At 62.9% G+C, this 11337-nt stretch overlaps 2 protein-coding genes across 23 annotated transcripts in view; one reads left to right on the forward strand and one right to left on the reverse strand.

The window, feature by feature from the left end:
• Nucleotides 1-120: 120 nt before the first annotated feature.
• CRYBA1 (crystallin beta A1) lies at nucleotides 121-4659 on the reverse strand. Its single transcript, XM_048324612.1, is given in 8 exon segments — nucleotides 121-450; nucleotides 568-710; nucleotides 1106-1247; nucleotides 2777-2895; nucleotides 3139-3258; nucleotides 3812-3876; nucleotides 4628-4640; nucleotides 4642-4659. Coding segments are annotated over 8 exon segments (768 nt in total). The 3' UTR covers nucleotides 121-302.
• A 4002-nt stretch (nucleotides 4660-8661) lies between these two features.
• MYO18A (myosin XVIIIA) overlaps nucleotides 8662-11337 on the forward strand; it is a 36660-nt gene continuing 33984 nt past the window's right edge. For all 22 annotated transcript variants that reach the window (XM_048324390.1, XM_048324369.1, XM_048324373.1 and 19 more), the window contains exon 1: nucleotides 8662-8699. The gene's annotated coding sequence lies outside the window, so the exon portion shown is untranslated. The remainder of the gene's footprint in view (nucleotides 8700-11337) is intronic.

The raw sequence follows: 11337 nt of genomic DNA on the forward strand, positions 1-11337 counted from the left end.
AGCCCTGCCACGCTTCAGCCCAGCTTAAAGTAAGCAGGAAAGAGTCTGGTCCCCGCTCCTGGGATGAGGGTGTGCAACCTCAGTCCCAAACACACAACAGCAAACACACACCAAGCTGTCTTATCTTTTTCTTTCAGTCACATTTATTGGCAATTGTGGCGATTGGTACCGTTTTGGGAGTGTTGTTCCATAAGCAGTGGTAGTACAAGAGGGGGTGATTATTTCGGGAGGGGAGTATTAGCACCAAGAGGGAGCCGGTGAGCTTTCGAAACCTTGCAGAGATGTACTGGGAAGTTGGGGAGCTACTGCTGGACACGCCTGATGGATTGGATCTGGGAGGTCTGGGCGTGCGAACCCCACTCTCTCCAGTGCTTGTAGTCTCCACCGTGGTGGTCAAACTCCAGGACGTACTGGTAGCCGCGGTACCCGGGATACTGGTAGCACACCCAGCTGGAAGAAAAGGACAGAGGTAAGCAGGGGGGTTACAGGGTGTCCCCCTCCCACCGTGGTGGCACAGTGATGGCAGCGGATTGTCCTGCTGCTCCTGGTCCTTGGCCCGTCACTTACGCGCCGCACTGGATCTTCATGGAGCCCACTTCGTTGTTGGCCCAGCCCATGGCCTGCAGCGAGGGGTAGTCATCAGCAATCTCCCACTGGCGGCCGATGAAGTTGTCTTTCTCGAAAATGGTGATCTTGGATTCCTTGTGATTCTGAGGGGGAGAGCAGGGGCTGAGGGGGAGGTGGTGCTCCCGCCCCAGCATGGGTGGGAATGGCAGGGCTGTCACTCCCTACAGCATTACCCAGAGGGTTTCCTGGAGAGGGAGGTGTTCAGACCCTGGCTGCTTGGAGTTTTCTGGGTGGCTGGGAGGTGTCAGCTATGCCACAGCTACTGTCTCAGACTGGCTGTCCCCTAGCTCTGGTCATGTAAGGCTTGCCCAGAAATTCCCTCAAAAACTTTAAAATAAACAGGACAGAAGGAGCAAATCCTGCTGGGACTGGGGGGAAACACTGAGCCTGCCCCTGGCATAGCTGTATTTTCCCTTCCTAACCTCACTGCCATGGCCTGGGACATTTTAACGGAACCAGAGGCCCGTGGGACACTCACAGCGGAGCAGACGGGGCGGAAGGACATCAGGCGCTCGATGTGGTAGGCGTTGCTGCCGCTCCAGGCGTCCCAGCGCGGGTACTCTCCCCTCTCCAGGATGAACTGCTGCCCACAGAAGCCGGTGTGCTCATAACCGACCCAGCTGCAAAAACAGAGCGAGGGCTGCCAGGGCTTTCTGCGGCAGCTCAGGGGCTCCTGCTTGGAGCTAGCACAGGGGCAGGATGTAGGTGCAAGGAGGAGGTTGGGGTCTGGCCTCTGCCCACAGGTTGGGAGGAGGGGAAGCGGTGCTGGATGTGGGCAGAGAACCCAGGGAGTGTGAAACTGCATCTGGTGGTGGGGAGGCACCCCCACGGCATGCCCGGCTGCAGTGGGAGATGGGGAGATCCTGGGGCCCATCCTGCACAGGTGGTTCTCCCCCTGGCTGCTCTGTCGTTATTTATGCAGACCAGCATCGCTTCAGGATGCCCCAGCTGCCCTTCTCTCCCAAAGGCCTCATTTCTTACTTGTTTCCCAATTACAACCTGACACTGCTGAAAAGACCTGAATTCCTGATGTCCAAAGCAGGCAGAGCCCATCTGGCTCTGAGCAGAGAGCAGGGACCTATGGCCTTTCCCCTTTCTGCCTTCGCTGGAAGCAAACAAGGAGAGGTGAGTGGGATGCCTCCACCCTGCAGAACACATTTTGCAAGCCCTGGTGCTGCCCACACAGCACCTGCCTGTCTCCAGGGTGGGGATGTCCCCTTAAGGAGACTGGGGACAGAGCCTGGGCTGGGGGTTGGAAGGCGGGTGGCACGGGCTGTTCAGTGCATGGATCCCTTGCTGATGGGGTACAAAGGGTGCAGAGGGCCTGAGCTGGCGTGTCGAGGGTTTCTTGCCACTGAGCCCCAGTGCCATGTCCTGCAGCCAGCCTGCCCTGTGCAAGGTGAGCAGCCTGATTAGGAACATGTCAACTGGAGCAGGGAGCTGATTACGGCGTGAGCACGCATGCTGCTGTAATCCCATTAGCATTACACGTCCTAAAGATAGCAGCACAAATCTAGCTCGTCTGCTCCCCGCCCCGGAGGGATGTGCACCGCGGGGACCGCTCCCGACACACGGCCTCCCTGAGCTGCTCGGGAGGTGCCTTGCCTGTGCCAGGGAAGATTCCCGTGTGCAGGGAGAAGCCCGGCTCTGCTCTCTACCCCTCTCAGGACTGGAGAAGCTGCGGGAGGGTTCTGCCCTGGCCCTGGGAGCTGTGCAGTGCAGGGAAAGCCTAGGGCAAAGGAGGGCAGGGCCCTGGGGTGAGAGGTGGTTCTCTAGGGCTGGTGCTTCGTGGGGTTACACAGACAGGATGGGGACCAGGCTAAGCTCAAGAGCCACTCACTGAGCACTGACCCTTGCTGCATCCTCGGGCAGCTCCAAACCTGACTATTCCAACACTGTGGGAGGCAGTTTTGGATGATGCCAAAGGTGTTGCCACTGTCCTCTGGCCCTCTCCCTCTATCAGTGCTTCCCGGAGCTGGCTGCTCTGCCCTGGCAGGGTGGGATCCCCCCATGCCTGGCTTCCCTTGGCTGTGGTGCTTGGCTCCAGCCAAGCAGAGCGGGGACAGCTGGTCCCACTCCATGCTTGGGCACCCCTCTCCCAGCCAGCCCGCCTGGGAAAGCACCCCCTCCATGGCAGCTGGGTACTCACGCGCCACATTCCACTTTCAGGGAGCGGATGTTGTCGAAGCCACATTCCATGATGTTTGGACAGGCCGAAGTGAACTCCATCCTCTTGCCCTGGAAGTTTTCTTGGTCGTACACGGTGATCTGGAACGGAGAGCGAGCTGCCGAGTTGGAAACTGCCCGGCAGTGGCCCCAGGCAATTCAGCGCCTCTTGGAGACGGAGGGTGGCTCCGTCAGGGAGAGAGCCAGCGAAGGCTGCATTGGGCACCCCTCTGGGCTGGGACACAGCCCCGCACGCCTCCACGTCCCTGCACTGCTGGCCCCGCGACGCCCTGCCTTGGTGTCGGGGGAGCCGCAGGCTGGCCCCCGCTCCGCTCTCCTGCTCACCCCTGCGGAGATCAGTTCCCGGGGCAGCGGTGCCGTCCGGAGAGAGGAGCGGAGCCGTTCTGGGACGGGCGGGTGGCAGGGCTGTGGCTGGCGGTTCTCCCGGCCTCGGCTCCGAACGCTCTAGGGCAAAGAGGATTAACGGGGGAAAGGGCGAGGGGCACCTCCCCGGGGGGCTGCGGCTGGCGCTCTCCTCTCCCGCGACAGCTCCAGGCTTCGACGGGATGCTTCTCACTTGTGCACGTGTTTCTCCTCTCCCTCTCGACTCCTTCCTCGACCTATGGCCCTGGGGCTTTTGCCAGACCCCTCGGGGCTGCTCCCCACCTTGCTCCACAGTGCCCACTGCTCACCCTGTCTGCATGGACAGGGGAGGGTGAACAACAGCCGGTGGCTTTTGGGGACTCTGCAACTGCCTGTCACCGGATGCCTGGTAAGAGCAGGGCACAGCTGGCCCGGGATGCTGTGAAGACCCTTATGAAAAACACCCGGGAGGTATTTGAGCAGGCAGGAGGCACATTCCCATGGGCAGAGAACAGGGGTGCCTGTTTCCTGTGCTTGTCCCTGCCTCACTGCCCGCTGTGCGACTTTCCTGGCCCTGGAGGATGGGCTTTGCCCTTCTCCCTGTTCCCTACCTGCACACAGGGAAAGGCAAAATACAGGGGATGCAAGGACGTACCTTCCACGGGCCCATGGGAACAGGCAGAGGGTTTGTCTGAGCCATCTTTGCTGCTGGATCGGTGTCTGGAGAAAGAAGGAAAAGCCATTTTTTACTGCAGCATGTTCCTGTGCACCCCTGCTGCCCGCTCGCGAGGCTGGGAGACGGCCCTGTGCCCACTACCCACAGCGCCTGTTCAAGGACAGCTGCCCCACTGCTGGGGACAAGCCACACCAGTCTCAGTGACACCCTCCTGCCAGCCCAAGGATGGGGAAGGGGGCACAGTAGGGGGCTGTGGGACACATCCAAAGCAGGGTGCTCCCTTCTCACTGCTGCAGTGCCCCTTCCCTCCTCCCGGCCATGGCACGGAGCCTGCGTGCCCACCAGGGCACAGTGCCCGATCCCCCTTTCTCCTTCCCCGAGGCCAGACCACCACTAGGAAAAGCACCCCTGAGCCAGAGCAGGGAGCTGTGGCGGGCACGGGCTGCCCTGTGCCTGGCAGTGTCCAACAGACCCACCTGCTCCCCTCTCCCTGCCCAGTGTCCCTTGGGAGGCACAGTGGGCTCCCATGGACAGCCCTGGCTAATGGTGGGACATGCCAACCAGCGTGCCATGCCGGTGGGTGCCAGGAGTGGGGTGCCCTCTTGTAGAGGGGCTCTCACCCCCCCCCCCCCCCCCCGGCTGCCAGCGGGGATGTGTGAGCCTGTCTTATGCCATGGGAAACAGCGATGGTCCCTCTGGGTGTCTTTTGCCACCAGGCAGGAGGAAGGGTGTCTGCCCAGCCAGCTGGCAGCAGAGGGGTGAGGTGGGAGAGGTGCGCATCGGTCCAGGACTCACCTAGCTCAGGCGGTTACTGCTGCTTCGCCCATGTAATGTTTGCCTACTTCAGCGGCTCAGCTTTTATAGGGTACTGCTGGCCGGGAACCGGTGCCAGCGTTTGCAGAGCCGTCAGCACAATGCTTGCTCTGGCATTGTCCTGCTGATCCCCAGAGATTTCAGCTGCTCATCCCCATGGTCTGAGCCACATTCTTAGGGAAAAAGAAAAAAAATTTGATAATAAAAAAAAAAAATAATCGGGGCGGCTGTTTGCACAGATAATCTTGGGCACAAATGACTCAACGATTTGACCGCGCTGGCATTTTCCAGGGGCAATGCACCGCGCCGTCACGGGGTGAGCCTGGGGGCTGGCCTGGCCCTGGCGCCAGTTGGCACCGTGGGGACCGTGGGGACACCTCCCCATGAGACCCTGCGGGCGGTGGGCTCACGGGGGAGTGTCTACCAGGCACTGTCCCTGTGCCTCACCAGCCAAGGTGTGTTCCCCATCACCGCGTTGGTGTGAACACCCTCCTCCCATCACCGCCGAGGGAGGCTGGAGGTGAGAACTGGCGTGGCCCTGGCAGACACGTCCCCACAGCCACGCCGAGCCCCAGCGCTCCACACAGCGCTGCCACAACCACAACCCCACACCCAGGACGCCTGCCATGACCTTGGGGAGGCCTCGGCCCTGCGGTGACCACCGCCACCAGCCCCACAGCCCCCTTCTCATGCGGGGCTCCCGTGGGGCGGGCACTGCAGGCCCTGGGGCACCATGGCGGGCACAGCCCGGGCCGTCGGGGGTCACGAGGCGAGCGTGGCGGCGCGGGCTGCTGCCTCAGCGCATGGCTGCCGGCACAATGCTCGCCCGCGTCTGACTGCCCCTTTTGTCTCCCCGCTGGGCAGCCGCGGCCGCACAAAACAAAGCGCCCCGTCAGCGCTGCCTGCGGCATGGCCTGGCGCCCGGCCCGGGGGACCCTGCGGGGACGCGCGGCAGGGTGGCACCCGACCAGACGGGCCTCGTGGGGCTCAGCGGGGTTCTGGGGGACCCCTGCTGCAGGCAGGGCACTGCCCTGACGGGGGAAGCTGGGGTTTGCGCGGGTCCTTCCCCTCGCTGGCTGCTGCGGGATGGGGATAGGGGTGGGATCGGTGTCACTGGGGGGGATCACCGTGACACAGAGCCGTGGGGCTGCACCCCCAAGGCCTGGCACGCCAGGTGACTGTGCCACCACATCCCAGCAAATTTGGGTCAGGGAATGGGAAGGGCAGGACCACCTGCCCTCTGCAAGGATGCCAAAATGGAGGGCTGGTGGTGGGATGCTCCTGCGAAGCGTTCCCAGCACCCTCCCTGTGCACTTGCTGTGGGCATCCTGGCTGAGGGGAGAGGTCAGCTTCGAGCTTGCCCTCCAGCTCACTCCAGCCCCTCGGACATGCCCTGGTCACGGCTCCGGCCACCCCAGAGTGTGGAGGCTTTGGCAGGAGCCTGGTGCCACTAGAGGGAGAGCTCAGCCCGAGCAGGATGGGACACCATCGGCGCATGCGGGTGTACCGCGGGTGGGTGGCACTGCACACCCCTCTGCACCCCACACAGGGACCTGCCTCCCCCTGCAACAGGAAAACTGTTTCTGGCTGAAAACCACCCCAGAGCAAAGCCTGGAGCTGGCAGCCACCCCAAGCCAGGGGCGAGGTGGGGGGAAAGCATGCCATGCACAGCCCACACCGGGCATGGCTGGGGATGGGTCACTCTCAGCAGAGAACAGGACCCCGATATGGCTCAGGCTGCTGTGAGCCCCCCCAGCTCCTGGCCCTGCTCACAGTGCTGCTGGGGCAGGTGTCCAAGGACCTGGGGGCACAGTGGCGAGTGCCTGAGGAGCTGATGATGCTGGCGGGTCCGCAGGTTGTCCGGAACAACTGGTTTTTCTAGATCCAAGAGACTATAAAAATGCAGTGACCTATTTAGGGAACCCCGCGGTGCTGCAAAACAGATGCTTCCCCTCCCAGCCCGGCTCCAGGCCCTTGCCCTGGCCAGCCATCCACGCCTGCCAGGGGCACGCAAAATGCCACTGGCACCGGAGCTCTGTCCCGCTTGTCCATAGAAAACCCTGGGCAACACAGAGACTTTCCTTGGATGTGGGATTTGCTGGTGCCTGGGGAACCCCCTGCCAGGGAGAGCTGCTCAGGGCAACCCAACCTGTTTCTGGCAAAGCCAGATGGGATCATGTAGACAGGAACAGCTGGCCAGCTTACTGGAAAACACGGGGTGTTTTAACCCTGGATATGTGGCAGGAGAGTGGCCCCAGTGGGTGGCTGCTGGTGGCAGGGCTGTGTGACACTGGGGACCCCGTGCTGTCCCACAGCTCAGCAGTTCCAACCAGCACCAGCCCATCACCACCTGCCCAGCGTGATAAGGAAGCAGGAGTTGCCACAGGCTGTAACTGGCTGTTCACCCACCTGTGCCAGCGAGCAGGGCAGAGGTACAGCCACACAATGTGTGCCCTCGCCACCGAAGCTGGAAAACCCTCCTGAAAGTTCAGACGGGCTCTGCCGCCATTCCAGATCACTCGACCCCATCCCTGCTCTCCGGATGGCTGCGATTCCCTGCGCTTGGTGCCACGTGCCTGGGACAAAGGACAGTGTGACAAAAGCAGGCAGCTGCGCTCACTGCCGCCGTCCTCCGCCCCTGCAAGGGCTGCATCTCCTCCACTCCACTCCTCCCTCGGGCCAGGGCCCAGCACAGGGCTCCTTGCTCAGCTGCCAGCTTGCTCTGCCATGCCCCATGTGTCCTGCTCTGCTGCTGCTCTGGGACCATGTCCTGGGCACAGGCTGTGGGCTGGAAATCACAGCCAGCTTTACCACTGCAAGGGAGCAGGGCTTATGACACCCAGAAAGGTGTGTCCCAAGAGTGGCTCACAGGCTGATGGTAGGAGAGCCAGGACCACAGGACTCAGCCAGAGATGGCAGGATGGCAGTAGGGGTTTGGAGTGAGTCCCCTGGGGTACCTTGGGACAGGGCACTGTCCCTGTCGTCTCTCTATCCATCCTGATCTTCCCATCAGAGATTGAGCACTGCCTGAAAAGTGCTTTTGGAAAGAGCTTGTGGATGCCTCTCTCTGGGGCCCCTGTTCCCAAAGACCCACTCCAGCTTTCCTGGGCCCAGTTGCTTCCACACCTGATAGGAAGGGAGGTTGTCCCAGCACTGATATGGCAGGGCTTATCCTGAAACCATCTGTCCCAGGATTCTCGCTGTGTGTGACCAACCCCAGAGTGACGTCCCAAAGCTGGACACCAGTGGAAGGGGTGTAACAAAGACTATGCTGCTCTCGCTGCTGGGTGTGCTGGGAGATGCTCATTGTTAACCACGGGCGGTCTCCTGGACAGAGCAGCAGGGCACTCTCGCACTGTCCTCACAGTCAGTCCCTGCAGGCTGACAGCCCTCGCTGGGGACAGGTGCTGCGGGAGAAGCTGCAGAATGGCTCCGCAGGCAGCTCTGCCATGGCCGGCTTTGTATTCCCCACACTGGGGCCAGTGGGCACTGGTCACCCTGCTCTGGCCAGCAGCCTCCAGCCTTCCCTGTCTGGATCCAGTCCTGTTCCTAATGGGATTCCTCCAAAAAGGAGAACCCCAGGAGTGCGTGTGTGCATTGTGCGATGCACGGGGCTGCGTGTGCACCAGTGCGAGAGCACAACACGTGAGTGTGCGTGAGGATCGGGCTGTGTGTGCGTGCGGGAACCGCCAGATGGACGGTGTGTCACCGTGTCCCACCGGGGGTGCGCACACACCGTGTGCGGGGGGGTGCGGGGTCACCCCGGTTCGTGGCTGTGGGGCGGGGGGGGGGTTGCACCGATCCGGGCTGCGCGCCGGGCTGCGGGCGCCGGTCCGTACGGGGGTTGTAGCCGGGTTGCGGGGCGCAGCGGCGCTCCCGGGTGGGCAGGGCCCCGCTCCGTTCCGGAGCCGCGCCCGGCGCGGCGGGCGGCGCGCGCAGAGCCGGCAGTGCCCGCCCCGGTGCGGGGCCGCCCCGCCCCGCCCCGCCCCGCGCCGCCGCCGGGGCCCGGCACCGCCGCCGCCACCACCGGGCCCCGCTCCGCCGCCGCCGCTGGGTGAGTACCCGCCGCCATCCCACCGGGACCGGCCACCGGCCACCCGCACCGCGGCCGGGGCACCGGCACGCACCGCCCGGCGCGGGGCAGGCCGCGGCTGCATCGCCCCCCCGGCGGGCCGGGCCGGGCCGAGCCGAGCCGAGCTGAGCCGAGCTGAGCTTAGCTCAGCCGTGCCCGTGCCCCCGCGGCGTTGCACAACGGCTGTAGATGGGTGGGTGGGTGCCGGCCCCCCCGGTGCCGCCCCCCGGTTGCGGGGTGTGGGTGTGGGCATGGCCCGCTCTTGTCTTGCAGCGCCTGTGCAGCCCCCGGTGTCAGGCGTGTGCGGGTTTGCATGTGTGTGTCACCTTGTGCGGGGTGTGTTTCTGTGTGCCGTGTCCCTGTGTGTCCCCCCTGCAGGGTGCCCCGTATCAGGTGCTCCGTGTTGGGTACCCCGGTACCCGCTGCAGGGCTCCCCAGGGCCAGCCCTGCTTCCAGGGAGAACCCGCTGGCCTGGGCCTTTCCCACACCACCAGGGAATTGCATCCAAAGCCATTAGCCTGGCTCGCCACTAACCACATCGCTGCTGGGGCCGGTGCCACTGGCACCTGAGGCACTTTTTTTGGAGTGACAGAGGTGGTGGCCCTCAGCAAGCTGCTGTGCTGGGGGTGGTGGGGGCTCGCAGGGCTGTGGCTACCCCAGCGCCTGTTAATTTTCCCAGAGAGGAATATTTGGAGCATCGGGCAAGGGCTGGGATGCACATCCCTAAATCGTGTGGTTTCCAGCCGGCCTGTGAGATGCAAATTTTCTGGTCAGCCAGTGCCAGAGCTAAACTTAGGGCAATTACAGGAAAGTGTGGTCACATGGCAGTGTGTTCCTACACCCCAAGGCTGGCCCTGGCACTCCAGAATTAGGGGACCCCTGCCCACTGTCCCATCCCAGTCGGGAGCTGAGCATTCCCACCACACCTGCATCAGCCCTGGACTTTGCCCACCGACGAGCTGGGGCTCAGCCCTTCACCTTTGCCATGGGCTGGGCCATGCAGGGTGTCAGGCTGTGAATTTGGGGCTGGAAAAGGGTAATGAGGGAGGCCTGTGCCCTGTGCTGAGGGGGCTGTAACCCACCTGTCCTCCCTCAGCTGGTCATGGAACCATCTCCCACCTGGCAGCCCAGCTGGGATCCTGCCCCACTCCCTCTGGGTTTACCCTGTAAGACCTCTCAAGCTGTGTCATTTCCTGGCTTTGGGGCGAGGCAGATGCTTGCACCCCCTGCACCCTCCTGGCCCAGGGTGACCCCTCACAACCAGTCTGGGTCTCCTTTGCTGTTGGACATGGGGTTCCTGCAGCAGGAGGGCCTGAAATCCTGCTCTGGGGACAGCCTGTTGGCACATCTCATCTGTGACTCAGGTAGATCCGGGATTGTTTTCCTCTTGACACATTCCAGCATTGTCTGTAAGGGAAGGCACTGCAGAGGGATTTGGAAACCCCCTAAATTTCCTTGTTTCATGGAAAACTTGTGTCCAGCAAAGAGCCATCACGCAGGTCAGCTCCCATTTGCCCTGCGTGGGAGCTGGCCTGGCCGCTCGGAATCGCTGCCAGCAGCTCCTGCTCCCTGGCACAGCATCATCCCTTCCTGGCTGGGCGCAGCCAGGGCATGGGGTACCCCAACATGGTGTGCCCAAGCAGAGGACAGCCACCAGCTCCTGTGCCAAAGTGGTGTGGGAGCACAGCCCTACTGCTGGCATCAGGGAGCAGAGCAGGGAGGGCAGGTGACCGTGAAACTTGCTGTGCAGGTCCCTGCACGGGAGCGTGTCAGACGAGATTGTGTCTCGAGGAGGGAAGGAGTGGCTGGGAGTTTCAGTGAACGCCTTCCTCCCTGCCTGGAACTCCCTGACGCCCTGGCAGGGACACGGGGGCTCATGGCTGTGGTGGGGGGGGGACATGGAGGAAGGTGCATCTGGCTGCTGCTTGAGTGGCTCAGGGAGGACTTTTGGCTTGGGGAGCATTGAGGTGCATCTCTCTTTCTGCCATCTGGCCCTTCCAAGGTGACATCCTCATCTTTTGCCAGCCCAGTGTCACACAGCAGCATCCTCGCGTGCGATCCCAGAGCGCAGCCAGCACTGGCGGGCGCCTCTCCCTTCCCTGTCACGGCTCATGCACGCTGCTGCCCCAAACATGCCTGGCCAAGGGGAGTCCCGGAGCGAGCCCGGGCTGAGTCAGGGAAGGCGCGTTGGGGCTGAATCAGGAGCAAGGAGAAGCTCGGCAGCCGCCTCCTGCTCACGGCATTGGGCTGCACCCATCCGTGGCAGGAGCTTTCTTGGGGAAAAGGGAACAAACCACAATTTCCACACGGGCTGGGGACACCAACGCAGGGGGAATGCTGCAGTCCTTTCCCCAGCCCACAGAAGTCCTGTCTCCCTGCCCCACTGCTGCCTATTGTGGCCCTGAGTGGGGCACACGTGGCTGCGGCAGTGGCCGCCAGTGCTGCCTGATTAGCGATGCGGCTGGGAACGCTGTTCCCCCTTTTTGTTGGGCATACAAAGGCTGCGAGGCAGCCTGTGTGCCGGGAGAGAAACCGCCGAGGACAAAGAGCGCGCTGGCTGCCTGTCTTCTGGCGCTGAGGCTCTAACCAGCACCTGCCTGATGAGTGGCTCTGCTCCCAA

The sequence above is a fragment of the Corvus hawaiiensis genome, chromosome 20 (assembly GCF_020740725.1).
Source record: "Corvus hawaiiensis isolate bCorHaw1 chromosome 20, bCorHaw1.pri.cur, whole genome shotgun sequence".
NCBI lineage: Eukaryota > Metazoa > Chordata > Aves > Passeriformes > Corvidae > Corvus > Corvus hawaiiensis.